This window comes from Ranitomeya imitator, chromosome 4 (genome assembly GCF_032444005.1).
Source record: "Ranitomeya imitator isolate aRanImi1 chromosome 4, aRanImi1.pri, whole genome shotgun sequence".
Classification (NCBI taxonomy): Eukaryota; Metazoa; Chordata; class Amphibia; order Anura; family Dendrobatidae; genus Ranitomeya; species Ranitomeya imitator.
The window spans coordinates 504,361,577-504,375,696 of NC_091285.1; the positions used below are offsets into that span (position 1 = coordinate 504,361,577).

The 14,120-nt window shown below is 42.5% G+C and overlaps 1 protein-coding gene across 2 annotated transcripts in view; it reads left to right on the forward strand.

Annotated features, from left to right (window-relative positions):
- SLC12A1 (solute carrier family 12 member 1) overlaps positions 1 to 14,120 on the forward strand; it is a 186,643-nt gene that overhangs the window by 64,986 nt on the left and 107,537 nt on the right. For both annotated transcript variants that reach the window (XM_069766023.1, XM_069766024.1), the window contains exons 11-12: positions 5,196 to 5,347; positions 10,070 to 10,177. In XM_069766023.1, coding sequence (XP_069622124.1) covers positions 5,196 to 5,347; positions 10,070 to 10,177 — 260 coding nt within the window. The remainder of the gene's footprint in view (positions 1 to 5,195; positions 5,348 to 10,069; positions 10,178 to 14,120) is intronic.

Consider the following 14,120-nt stretch of genomic DNA (forward strand, 5'->3'; position numbering starts at 1 on the left):
GCGGCATTTAACCGGCGCTTCCGGCCAGGTGGCCGGAAATGATGTCATCGCCGACCCCCGTCACATGATCGGGGGTTGGCGATGCATCAGGATGGTAACCAAAGAGGTCCTTGAGACCTCTATGGTTACTGATGCAGGCCTGCTGTGAGCGCCCCCCTGTGGTCGGCGCTCACAGCACACCTGCATTTCAGCTACATAGCAGCGATCTCATGATCGCTGCTATGTAGCAGAGCCGATCAGGCTATGCCAGCTTCTAGCCTCCCATAGAGGCTATTGAAGCATGGCACAAGTAAAAAAAAATGTTTTTAAAAATATGAAAAAAATATAAAAAATATAAAAGTTTAAATCACCCCCATTTCGCCCCATCCTAAATAAAACAATTTAAAAAAAAACCTACACGTATTTGGTATCGCCGCGTTCAGAATCGCCCGATCTATCAAAAAAAAAAGCATTAACCTGATCGCTAAACAGCGTAGCGAGAAAAAAATCCAAAACGCCAGAATTACGTTTTTTTGGTTGCCGCAACATTGCATTAAAATGCAATAACGGGTGATTAAAAGAACGCATCTGCACTGAAATGGTATCATTAAAAACGTCAGCTCGGCACGCAAAAAATAAGCCCTCACCCGACCCCAGATCACGAAAAATGGAGACGCTACGGGTATCAGAAAATGGCACTTTTTTAAGCAAAGTTTTGAATTTTTTTTCACCACTTGGATAAAAAATAACCTAGACATGTTAGGTGTCTATGAACTCGTAATGACCTAGAGAATCACAATGGCAAGTTAGTTTTAGCATTTAATGAACCTAGCAAAAAAAGCCAAACAAAAAACAAGTGTGGGATTGCATTTTTTTTGCAATTTCACCGCACTTGGAAATTTTTTCCCGTTTTCTAGTAAAAGACATGGTAAAACCAATGGTGTCGTTCAAAAGTACAACTCATCCCGCAAAACGAAAACGCAAAAATGAAAAAGGGCCACGACTTGAAGGGGTTAATAGAAGATCTGATGTGTGAGCTTTAGAAGCGCATTTGTTTCCGAGCACTTTACATCTGGTAGTCAGGAAATTACAACATATACAATACATCGTCACTGCTTTAGTTCTAATGTCTGTGATAAAACATAATGTGAACATATTTAGAGTAACATAATGACTATAATCCACTCGTATGAAGATCTGTTATGTGAAGACACAGAGAGACTGAAAATGTTAAATAATAGCTGATATTTCATCTGGCAACCTGTCAGGAGAGTCATGCTGGTAAAGCCATGATACAGGGACCCGCTCCCTCGTCCCAAACAGCTGCTTCACCTAGAAATCCTGCACAGATTCAGATGAAAACCCTATCTGATTATAAGAAGAGAAGCAGTCTGTTCGGGCTGATGTTACGATTATACAGCCATTCTGAAGTGGATTATGAAAGTAAGCACACCAGTCTCATCAGGTCAGACTGTGCTATTTAGTAATGTATACAGTTTATATTTTGAAATCTGTTGACAGAACCTATTTAAAGGTGACGGACGTCTCATGAAAACAAGTTTGTGTCTAAAGTACATTTTTTGTGAAAAAAGTTAAATGTTCATTTTTTTCCTTCCACATTGCTTTAGTTCTCGTGAAGCACCTGAAGAGTTAACAAACTTCTTGAATGTGGTTTTGAGCACCTTGAGTGGTGCAGTATTTAGAATGGTGTCACTTTTGGGTATTTTCTGTCATGTACACCCCTCAAAGTCACTTCAAATGTGAGGTGGTCCCTAAAAAATGGGTTTTTAATTTTTAACCCTTATAACTTCCTAACAAAAAAAAAAAAGGTTTCCAAAATTGTGCTGATGTGAAGTAGACATGTGGGAAATGTTATTTATTAACTATTTTGTGTGACATATCTCTCTTATTTAAGGGCACAAAAACTTAAACTTTGAAAATTGTTACATTTTCAACATTTTTGATAAATTTCCATTTTTTTCATAAATAAAAGCAAGTCTTATCACGGAAATTTTTACCACTAACATGAAGTACAATATTCCACGAAAAAACAGTCTCAGAATCAGTGGGATACGTTGAAGCGTTCCAGAGCTGTAACCTCATAAAGTGACAGTGGTCAGAATTGTAAAAATGATCCGTTAAAAAGCGGCGCTGAGGAATGAGGCCCCTTAACTGATGCTGTTAAAAGGAGTATCGTCGGTCTTAAGGGGTTAAGGTCAAAATTGGCTTGGTCAATAAGGGGTTAATGACCAGGCCAAAAAAATTTTTTTATTCTGAACTGTGTCACTGTATGTGGTAAAAAGTCTGGAACGCTTCAACGTATCCCACTGATTCTGAGACTGTGATTTTGCCATTGTTCTAAAATGATTTCTCACCTTGATCTGCGCATCTCCCATTGCACTGGGGGCTGTTATGTGCATGTACATTCAGTCATACTCTACAAACAGGCAGCAAGTACACAAGCTGGACCAGCAAAATACTGTATAATGACTACAATATCGAGACCACATGGATAAACAGATACTGCTGCCGGGTGTCAACTTCTGTGTCCTCTCTTTAAACAAGACCCGGTTTGTGCCTCTCATCTTGTGTCATACGTGGGTTTATAGCATGAGGGGCCTCTTCCCATTTACAACTGGTCTGTGTATTAATGATATCCAGAAGGAAAAACTCACCATTCCTGTAATTAAAGAGAACCTGACAATGGCTTGGATAGGGGAACCAGACAGGGCTGCCCTCTATCCCCAATGTTATTTGCTCTTGCAATTGAGCCAACTGCACTTGCAATTAGACAGGACCCGATGGTGGAAGGAATAAATATCAACTCCAGAGTGGATAAGATGGGACTATATGCTGGTGATCTAGTACTCTTTCTAGAGAAAGTGGAGCAATCTCTTCCAAGGGCAATTGATCTTATTAATTATTTTGGGGAACTATCTGGTCTTAAATTTAATTGGAGTAAGTCTGTGACTATGCCATTATTAGATAATATAACTGAACCCGTGCTATGTGGTTTAAAGGTAGTACAAAAATTTAAATATCTGGGCATCGTAATTAATCAAAATCCAATTAGAGACCTTAGGGATAATATATACCCTCTGGAAGATCTGATGAGGAATAAGTTTGGGATATGCTCCCGACTTCCCTTATCTGTTGCGGGAAGAATTGGATTAATTAAAATGATAATTCTTCCTCAATGCTTATATATGCTGGAACACACATCATTAAGGGTTCCTAAAAGTTTCTTCAGGAAAATACATAGCATGATGGCAGCATTTATATGGGGTCTGTCAAGACCTAAATTAAGTATTGGATCCCTGCAGAGGCCCAAACACCAAGGTGGATATGCGATCCCTGACTTATATTTGTATTATCTGGCTGCTCAGCTGCGCTACTTAAAATATTGGGTAACTTAGTGAACGTAAATAATGCAGAAGCCCACCTCGTGCATTTCTTGGGTGGGTACACTCCGTGGGCAATCTTGGAGGGTTCATATAGACCACCCCAGGGGTTGATATTTGCACATAGCTTGGCAATACAGGTTTGGCGAGAAAATAAACGCATTTTGAAATTTACTGATCAAATTGGGGAATTTCAGATATGGGATAATCCCGAATTCCCGCACCTTCAGAGTTTACAGGATCCAGTTTTCTGGAAACAAAATGGAATAACAACACTTAGTCAGTTTTTTGAAAATGAAATTTTATTATCGTTCGAAGAAATCCATATCAGGTTTGGAATTCCCCACCGAGATTTTTATAGATATTTGCAATTAAGACACGTCATAATGTACCAGTTTCCGTATCCTAAAATGAGAATCTCTAAATACCCTCTGATAGGAATACTGTCGACCCAAGGACCCACAGGAGTAATATCCTCCCTTTATACCTTTTTGTTAAACTCTAAAATCGCATCCTCTCAGCTCGCTATGGAGAGTAAATGGCGACATCTAATCCCCTCTATCACTGATGGTCAGTGGCGCGATATCCTAGAAGCGCATACAATGGTGTCACCTGCTGCAAATAACTAATTAATACAGTTGTATATTCTTCACCAATCCTACATGACCCCAACTAGACTACATAAATTTGGTAGAGGGGCGACTGATGACTGTCACAGATGTGGGCAATCGGGGGCTGATTTCTGGCACCTTCTTTGGAACTGTAGGATTATTCGGAGATATTGGAGTGAGGTTGTAGCTACACTGGAGCAGATAATGGGGATACTGATTGAATGTAGACCGGAATTGTGCATTCTGGGGGTCGTGGACGAGGAGATGTGGGTCCACCATGATAGAATATTTCTTCAGGAAGCTCTATTTATGGCTAGGAAAGCGATAGTATTGAGGTGGATGGGGGGGAAATCTCCTTCGATTAATCAGTGGAAGAAACTTGTGAATAACGCAATTCCTTATGAACACATACTATACAGAAACAGAGGATGTCCCCAGAAATTTCAGAAGCTTTGGGGAAGGTGGTGTAACTCGCCATTGACGCACCTGGCTCCTGGTGCTATGGCCTCTTCAATCTCGCGATATAATCCCTGATGTGTATATCTATTCTGGATTATGAATGTGATGATCTATGTAGGATGAATAACGTGTCTATTACAACCTGATCTGGTACGAGCGTTAAAATATTCATTGGGGACCCGTTGATTAGGAAGTGCAGAGCTTGGTAAAATGTATTCTACTGAAGGTCATGTTTTGTTTGTTTGTATATGTTATTATTGAAGGTATTCTGTCATATCTATATCAATGTAATGTTGATATGTGGATTATTTTGATGCTATGCTATGATATCATATGTTTGTTATCTTATTTTGTGGAATTCTTCAATAAAAAGAGTTAAAAAAAAAAAAAGAAGAGAACCTGACAGCCGACAACTTCTGCCCAATCCAAGGGCAGCGTGTATCAGGCGCTGGCTGTATGATCTCAGCCAGGTATGTTTGACTTGGAAACGCTGCGTCAGTTCAGAGAAAATCATACTTTAGTGGCGATCCGAGCGGCGATGCAGACTGGTCGGACAGGCAGGTCTTGGGCAGCTTCTCCCCTCCCACTGACCTGGAGTGACAGGTCTCTGCCCACATGCGCATAGGCACATTTTGTATGGCACCTTATGTAATTTTGCTCTCATTTCCCCTCGCCATTTATGAAGCACACTAACATTACATTTGTATGTGAATAATGATAAATCTGTGTTCGTTTTATTCTTTAGCCGCATCTGTAGTTCGTGATGCCACTGGAAGCATTAATGACACCATCACTTCTACCATAAACTGTAATGGATCTGCTGCCTGCGGCCTCGGTTATGATTTCTCCATATGTGATTATCAGAAATGTAACTATGGGCTGATGAATAACTTTCAAGTGAGTATTGATCATTGGCTCCTGGAACAGCGGCGCACATTGCACTAGGCATAAAACATAATGGGGCATTTTATAGCCTATTTGCGTTATTGCTGATAATTTTCTATTTAGTTTCTCAATGGTCAATATAATTCATAATGGCAAAACAGTATACATTAATTCCTTCAATAGCCCGCTCTCTTCCATTCTGGTATTAACTACTTCTTCACCATAAAAAGTGCATCGCATATTGATAATGTTATAAATCCTGTGCACTGACATACATCGATATAATAAGCTAACATATTCACCTCTATCCTACTGTCACATCCATCCACCAGGCTGCTCATCCATAATGATTGCAATTTATGTGTTCTTCTGATTTCTTAAAGGGATGTAGGAACTAAAGTTTTCACAGTTGTTTCCAGAGATGCAGAATCTCTATGTATTCCAGCCTATAAAGTCCTTAAAAATGTATATGCTGTAGTATGGTGCCTCTGAAAAATGACATGCAATAAAACATGGCACAATAACTTCATACAGAAGGCTGCAGAGGTAAAGATTTAAATGAAATCGGTCAGCAGGTTTTTCCTATGTGATCTGACAGCAGCATGATCTAGGGACAGAGACCCTGATTCCAGCGATGTGACACAATCACAGTTTTTCTGCTGCAGATTAAGCAGAGCTCGGAATGCTGAGCCCTGTATAACCCCGCCCACACCGCTGATTGGCAGCTTTCTGTTTACATTGCATAGTGACAGAAAGCTGCTCATCACTTCTGGGGGTGAAGTTGGACAAGGAGGCGCTAGGCAGCTTGTGCTGAAGTGATAATCTCTTGCTGATAAAACACTGAATCTATTGAAACAGAAACATACAGCCCTGTAAGTGAAACATCCCTGGAGTCTGGGTCTCGGCTCCTACACCATGCTGCTCTCAGAACACATAGCAAAACCTTTTGGCAGATTTAATTGAAAGGAATTGTCCATGCCCATACATTTTCTTATAAACAGCGTACAGTACTCTAAAATACTAAAGGCGTAATACCTCGACGATCGCATGCGGCTCCTTTGCCAACACTTGGTGACTCTGCCACTGGTCTCTGATCACTCACCTATGGCAATAATGTAATTAAAAGCAATGAGACGCAACCTGTGATCACGGGAGCCAATCTCTGACTGTAGCGGTGACATATCGACATCACTGAGGTCATTCCTGAGACCACTAGTAGTCGTGTTGACTTATGAATGCTGGAGTGAGGTGTGAACAGACATCCAGAGGGAACTGGGGAAGCGTCAGCACAGAACCAGCCTGGAATTGGTACCATGAGTCTCACTTCATTAATTACTTTAGACCAGGGGTGGGAAACTTTTTTCTGCCAAGGGCCACTGGGATATTTATACCAACTTGAAAATGACTCTGCTACATTTGGTCAAACATTTAATTAACTCAACCCCAATGTTGTGGCTGAAACTGCTTCTCTTTGGTGCGGCTGTGATGTTAGGCGGTATGGATGATGACGCTACTCATAAATGCTTTTACAGATTTGTGTTGGTCTGAAGCACAGGCGTCTCTTTGCAATGATAAGTTTTGTAAACAAGTCGCAGCAGTAAATTGTGCCAAACACAGATGTAGATTGCACTGCAGGTCTCCTCACAGTGGGCAACTCATCACTGCTCATATTACATTTATATAACTCAGGCAGTGGGAGGTCTGCAGTATATACATCACATAGGAGACGCTGAGACTATCGTATTCATCACATAGGAAACACTGAGACTGCTGTATATACATGACTACATAACATAGGAGACTCCCAGACTACTGTATATACATTACACAGGAGATTTAGGGCTACGACATGGACATCACAGGGGACGCTGGGGCTGAGATATATATATAAATATATATATATATATATATATCACAGGAGATGTAGGGCTGCGACATGGACATCACAGGAGATGCTGGGGCTGTAGTATATATGTACATCACAGGGGACGCTGGGCTGAGGTATATACATCACAGGAGATGCTGGACTGCAGTATAGACATCACAGGAGATATAGTGCTTCAGCATAGACATCACAGGTGACATGGGGCTGTGGTATACACATCATAGGAGATGCTGGGCTGAGGTACATACATTACAGGAGACGCTGGGCTGCAGTATATACTGTACATCACAGGAGACGCTGGAGCTGTGGTATAGTCATCACAGGAGGGACTGCTGTTGGTCTCTTCTACTGTGGGAGTGGAGCGTATTACATGCTAACTTCAACCATTAAGCACATCCTGATGCTGGCCAGCGTGAGTATGTAATATTTAATTGCACGTGCCATTGCAGCTGCTGGCCCGAGCATTGTGATCCCCGGGAATCCTTGCCTTATCTTGTAGTAATGTCCCCATCTTGTAGTAATGGTCCCATCTTGGCCCCCCGTCTTGAAGTGCTGTGCCCATCCTGGTCCCCATCTTGTACTAATGTCCCATCCTGGTCCCTATCTTGTAGTAATGTCCCATCCTGGTCCATATCTTATAGTAATGTCTCATCCTGCTTCCCATCATATAGTAATTTCCCCAATTCAGTCACGCTTCACATACACATTAAAAAAAAATCCTTCTCACCTGACCTCCGCTCTTTCAGCGAACAGTGTCCTGTCCTCCTCTCCTCCACAGCTTGGGCGGTGCATGGCAGTGACTTCACACACTGCCCACGCCGGCCTGCCGATGTCAGGCACCGGCCTTCCATTGGCTGATGGCTGGTAATGGTATTACAGTGCAGAGAGCTGATGTCTGAGCTGCAATACATTTCAATTGAATGTGCATCCAAATTTTATAGTAATTCATTATTGCATGCTATTTCTGATTTTAGGACATTGTTTATAGGGTAGAATAGCTCTGTCTATCTGGCATCTAATGTAGCTTGTGTGAAATGGGGTCTTAGTCCAATACTACACTGTGTGCAGAATTATTAGGCAAGTTGCATTTTGATCACATGATACTTTTTATACATGTTGCCTTACTCAGAGCTGTTCTGGCTTGAGAGCCAACTACCAATTAAGTAAATCAGGTGATGTGCATCTCTGTAATGAGGAGGGGTGTTGTCTAATGACACCAAAACCCTATATAAGGTGTGCTTAATTATAAGGCAACTTCCTTTCCTTTGGCACAATGGGTCAGAAGAGAGATTTGACGGGCTCTGAAAAGTCCAAAATTGTGAGATGTCTTGCAGAGGGATGCAGCAGTCTTGAAATTGCCAAACTTTTGAAGCGCGATCACTGAACAATCAAGTGTTTCATGGCAAATAGCCAACAGGGTCACAAGAAGTGTGTTGGGCAAAAAGGCGCAAATAACTGCCCATGAATTGAGGAAAATCTAGCGTGAAGCTGCCAAGATGCCATTTGCCACCAGTTTTGCCATATTTCAGAGCTGCAACGTTACTGGAGTAACAAAAAGCACAAGGTGTGCGATACTCAGGGACATGGCCAAGGTAAGGAAGGCTGAAAAACGACCACCTTTGAACAAGAAACAGAAGATAAAACGTCAAGACTGGGCCAAGAAATATCTTAAGACTGACTTTTCAAAGGTTTTATAGACTGATGAAATGAGAGTGACTCTTGATGAACCAGATGGATGGGCCAGAGGCTGGATCAGTAAAGAGCAGAGAGCTCCACTGTGTCTCAGACGCCAGCAAGATGGAGGTGGGGTACTGGTATGGACTGGTATCATCAAAGATTAACTTGTGGGACCTTTTCGGGTTGACAATGGAGTGAAGCTCAACTCCCAGACCTACTGCCAGTTTCTGGAAGACAACTTCTCCAAGCAGTGATACTGAAAGAAGTCGGTATCGTTCAAGAAAAACATGATTTTCATGCAGGACAATGCTCCATCACATGCCTCCAACTACTCCACAGCGTGGCTGGCCAGTAAAGGTCTCAAAGAAGAAAAAATAATGACATGGCCCCCTTGTTCACCTGATCTGAGCCCCATAGAGAACCTGTGGTCCCTCATAAAATGTTAGATCTACAGAGAGGGGAAAACAGTCCACCTCTCGAACAGTGTCTGGAGGCTGTGGTGGCTGCTGGGCGCAATGTTGGTCGTAAACGGATCAAGCAACTGACAGAATCTATGGATGGAAGGCTGTTGAGTGTCATCATAAAGAAAGGTGGCTATGTTGGTCACTAATTTTTTGGGGTTTTGTTTTTGCATGTCAGAAATGTTTATTTCTAACTTTTGTGCAGTGATATTGGTTTACCTGGTGAAAATAAACAAGTGAGATGGGAATATATTTGGTTTTTATTAAGTTGCCTAATAATTCTGCACAGTAATAGTTACCTGCACCAGCAGATATCCTCCTAAGATAGCCAAATCTAAAAATAACCCACTCCAACTTCCAAAAATATTAAGCTTTGATAGTTATGAGTCTTTTGGGTTGATTGAGAACATAGTTGTTGATCAATAATATAAATAATCCTCTAAAATACAACTTGCCTAATAATTCTGCACATAGTGTAATTGCAATATCATACAGCATAAAGTCTCTCCAGTAGTGTAAGAGTTAACACTTAAATTATGAAACAAGAAGAGAACAAAAAATGTCAAATGTAATTGTTCTGTGACCTTTTCTGGTATATCTATTATACTCTGTGTTCCTGGCAGGGTTCTTTTCTCTTCATATGTGACATTTTATAGTGACACACAATTGTCACGTCTCATAGTTTACAGGATTGTTTTTCATTTATTGTAGGTGATGAGTATGGTGTCGGGATTTGGGCCTCTGATCATTGCCGGGATTTTCTCAGCCACCCTGTCCTCGGCTCTGGCATCGCTTGTCAGTGCACCCAAAGTATTTCAGGTACAGCAGATGTGCCTTTATTTTATTATGTTCTAAGTGTTATTATTATAGTTATTCTGTTATACACATATTATAAATATATACTGTATATACACCACCAACTGTTGACCAGGCCACAATTCTGGGTAATAAGAATCTAAATTTTGCTGACTTCGTAGCAGGGTTGTCAACCATAGAGGAATCTCTGTGAAAACATTTTTCAATTTTCCATAAAAAAATTATGCATCTATGACGTTTTTGATACTGGAGAAGCTTGTGTAGATTACTGTAATTGTGAACATTTTACAGTTCCCAGTGAATACTGCCATTTTCATAAATCAAAATGATGGGCTCTTGATTTGCATCATTTAAATATACTGTAATAATGATAAAGATTTGTTATGGATTTCTGATGTGCCCACAAAAAAAGTTGCCTGTCTGTGATTTTTTTAATAAGTTGTCCAGAAAGAAATCAGAGGCAAGTTGTCAACCATGTTCTACAGAGATTACCATCGAGTGCTCCACTGCAACTCTTCTGTTCTCTTTCCACTATTCCAGAGTTTGTCCTACTCCTAAAGGGAAATATTCACAAATGGGTATATTATTATATTTGGGCACTTCTCAAAATACAATATCATAATAAAGCGCCATGGAATAAATGGCGCTATAACAATAAATAATAATAATAACTGACAATAAAAGTAGAGGAATACTTTACATGACAAATATTCTCACTATCTCTGTGCATATCTACAGTATATCCATATACTATATAAATACAGTGTAGAGTAAAGCAAAAAGATGTGTAGGACCCTAGTGCACCAATGGCCACAGAACTGGCCAGCATTTCCTGGAACAGAACATTGCAATCCCCCTCCTTTCTGCTACCATGCCTGGTGCTGCTTGCGATTAGCAGGCCTGGCACAATGTGATCTTGCGGCATGATGCATATTTAAGATGCCCAAGCGAGGTAGTCGTGGACCAGCTCTGGTTCCCTCTCGCTCTGGCATCCTACAGACAAGGGTCTCAGTCCTGGTATGCTGCTGTGCATGTGGTGCTTCCGACCTACTTCTCGCCGGCAGGCTTCTTCTGACTCCAGGAATCCCTCTTCTGGAACCAGGGCAGCAAACAATCCAGGAAACATGTGGTTAATAAAAACCAAACTTTTACTTAGCGAATGGCAGTCTGTACAGTATTTACAAGCAGGTTTAAAGGATAAGGCCCTGGAGGGTATTCTCAGAGATACTATACAGGAGTATCTGAAGAGGAATAACCTCATGACCCAGTATCAGCACGGGTTTACTAGGGACCGTTCATGTCAGACGAATCTGATCAGCTTCTATGAAGAGGTAAGTTCCGGACTGGACTAAGGGAACACAGTGGACATAGCGTATATGGACTTTTCAAAAGCTTTTGGTACGGTGCCACACAAAAGGTTGATACATAAAATGAGAATAATGGGGATAGGGGAAAATATTGGTAAGTGGGTTAAGAGCTGGCTCAGGGATAGGAAACAAAGGGTGGTTATTACTGGCGCACACTCGGACTGGGTCGCGGCTAGCAGTGGGGTACCACAGGGGTCAGTATTGGGCCCTCTTCTTTTTAACATATTTATTGATGACCTTGTAGGGGGCATACAGAGCAGAATTTCAATATTTGCAGATGACACTAAACTCTGCAGGGTAATCAATACAGAGGAGGACAATTTTATATTACAGGATGATTTATGTAAACTAGAAGCTTGGGCTGATAAATGGCAAATGAGCTTTAATGGGGATAAATGTAAGGTCATGCACTTGGGTAGAAGTAATAAGATGTATACCGTATATACTCGAGTATAAGCCGACCCAAGTATAAGCCGACCCCCCCTAATTTTGCCACAAAAAACTGGGAAAACCTATTGACTCGAGTATAAGCCTAGGGTGGAAATGCAGCAGCTACCGGTGAATTTCAAAAATAAAAATAGATCATTATTTCCCCATAGCTGTGCCATATAGTGCTCTGCGCCGTTCATATCTCCCCATAGCTGTGCCCCATATAGTGCTCTGCACTGTTCATATTCCCCCATAGCTGTGCCATATAGTGCTCTGCAGCGTTCATATCTCCCTATAGCTGTGCCCCATACAGTGCTCTGCAGCGTTCATATCTCCCCATAGCTGTGCCCCATACAGTGCTCTGCAGCGTTCATATCTCCCCATAGCTGTGCCCCATACAGTGCTCTGCAGCGTTCATATCTCCCCATAGCTGTGCCCCATATAGTGCTCTGCAGCGTTCATATCTCCCCATAGCTGTGCCCCATACAGGGCTCTGCAGCGTTCATATCTCCCCATAGCTGTGCCCCATATAGTGCTCTGCAGCGTTCATATTTCCCCATAGCTGTGCCCCATACAGTGCTCTGCAGCGTTCATATCTCCCCATAGCTGTGCCCCATACAGTGCTCTGCAGCGTTCATATCTCCCCATAGCTGTGCCCCATATAGTGCTCTGCAGCATTCATATTTCCCCATAGCTGTGCCCCATGCAGTGCTCTGCAGCGTTCATATCTCCCCGTAGCTGTGCCCCATACAGTGCTCTGCAGCGTTCATATCTCCCCATAGCTGTGCCCCATACAGTGCTCTGCAGCGTTCATATCTCCCCATAGCTGTGCCCCATATAGTGCTCTGCAGCGTTCATATCTCCCCATAGCTGTGCCCCATATAGTGCTCTGCAGCGTTCATATATCCCCATAGATGCTCCACATAAATCTGTGCCATGGCCGCTGCTGCTGCAATAAAAAAAAAAAAAAAGCCATACTCACCTCTCTTGCTTGCAGCTCCCAGCGTCCGGTCCCGGCGCCTCCATCTTCCCGGTGTCTCTGCACTGACTGATCAGGCAGAGGGCGCCGCGCACACTATATTCATCATCGCGCCCTCTGACCTGCACAGTCAGAGCGGAGACGCTGGGAAGATGGAGCGGCGCCCGGCGGCTGGAACGCGGACAGGTGAATATGACATACTTACCTAGTCCCAGCGATCCTCACGCTGTCCCCGCCTGTCACAGCTGTCTTCGGTGCCGCAGCTTCTTTCTCTATCAGCGGTCACCATTACCGCTGATTAGAGAAATGAATAGGCGGCTCCACCCCTATTGGAGGTGGAGCCGCCTATTCATTTCTCTAATGAGCGGTCCCACGTGACCGCTGAAGAGGGGAAGAAGCTGCAGCACAGAAGACCGTGGGACGGAAGGGACAGCACGAGGATCGCTGGGACTAGGTAAGTATACCTCAGCGCCCTCAGCCCCTCACCCGCCGACCCTGCCACCCACCTTGACTCGAGTATAAGCCGAGAGGGACACTTTCAGCCCAAAAATTTGGGCTGAAAATCTCGGCTTATACTCGAGTATATTCGGTAACTATGTGCTTAATTCTAAAACTCTGGGCAAAACCGTCAATGAAAAAGACCTGGGTGTATGGGTGGATGACAAACTCATATTCAGTGGCCAGTGTCAGGTGACTGCTACAAAGGCAAATAAAATAATGGGATGCATTAAGAGGCATAGATGCTCATGAGGAGAACATAATTTTAACTCTATACAAGTCACTAGTTCGACCACACTTAGAATACTGTGCACAGTTCTGGTCTCCAGTGTATAAGAAAGACATAGCTGAACTAGAGTGGGTGCAGAGAAGAGCGACCAAGGTATTAGAGGACTGGGGGGTCTGCAATACCAAGATAGGTTATTACACTTGGGGCTATTTAGTTTGGAAAAACTAAGGCTAAGGGGTGATCTTATTTTAATGTATAAATATATGAGGGGACAGTACAAAGACCTTTCTGACGATCTTTTTAATCATAGACCTGAGACACGCACAAGGGGGCATCCTCTACGTCTGGAGGAAAAAAGGTTTAACCCCTTAGTGACAGAGCCAATTTGGTACTTAATGACCAGGCCAATTTTTACAATTCTGACCACTGTCACTTTATGAGGTT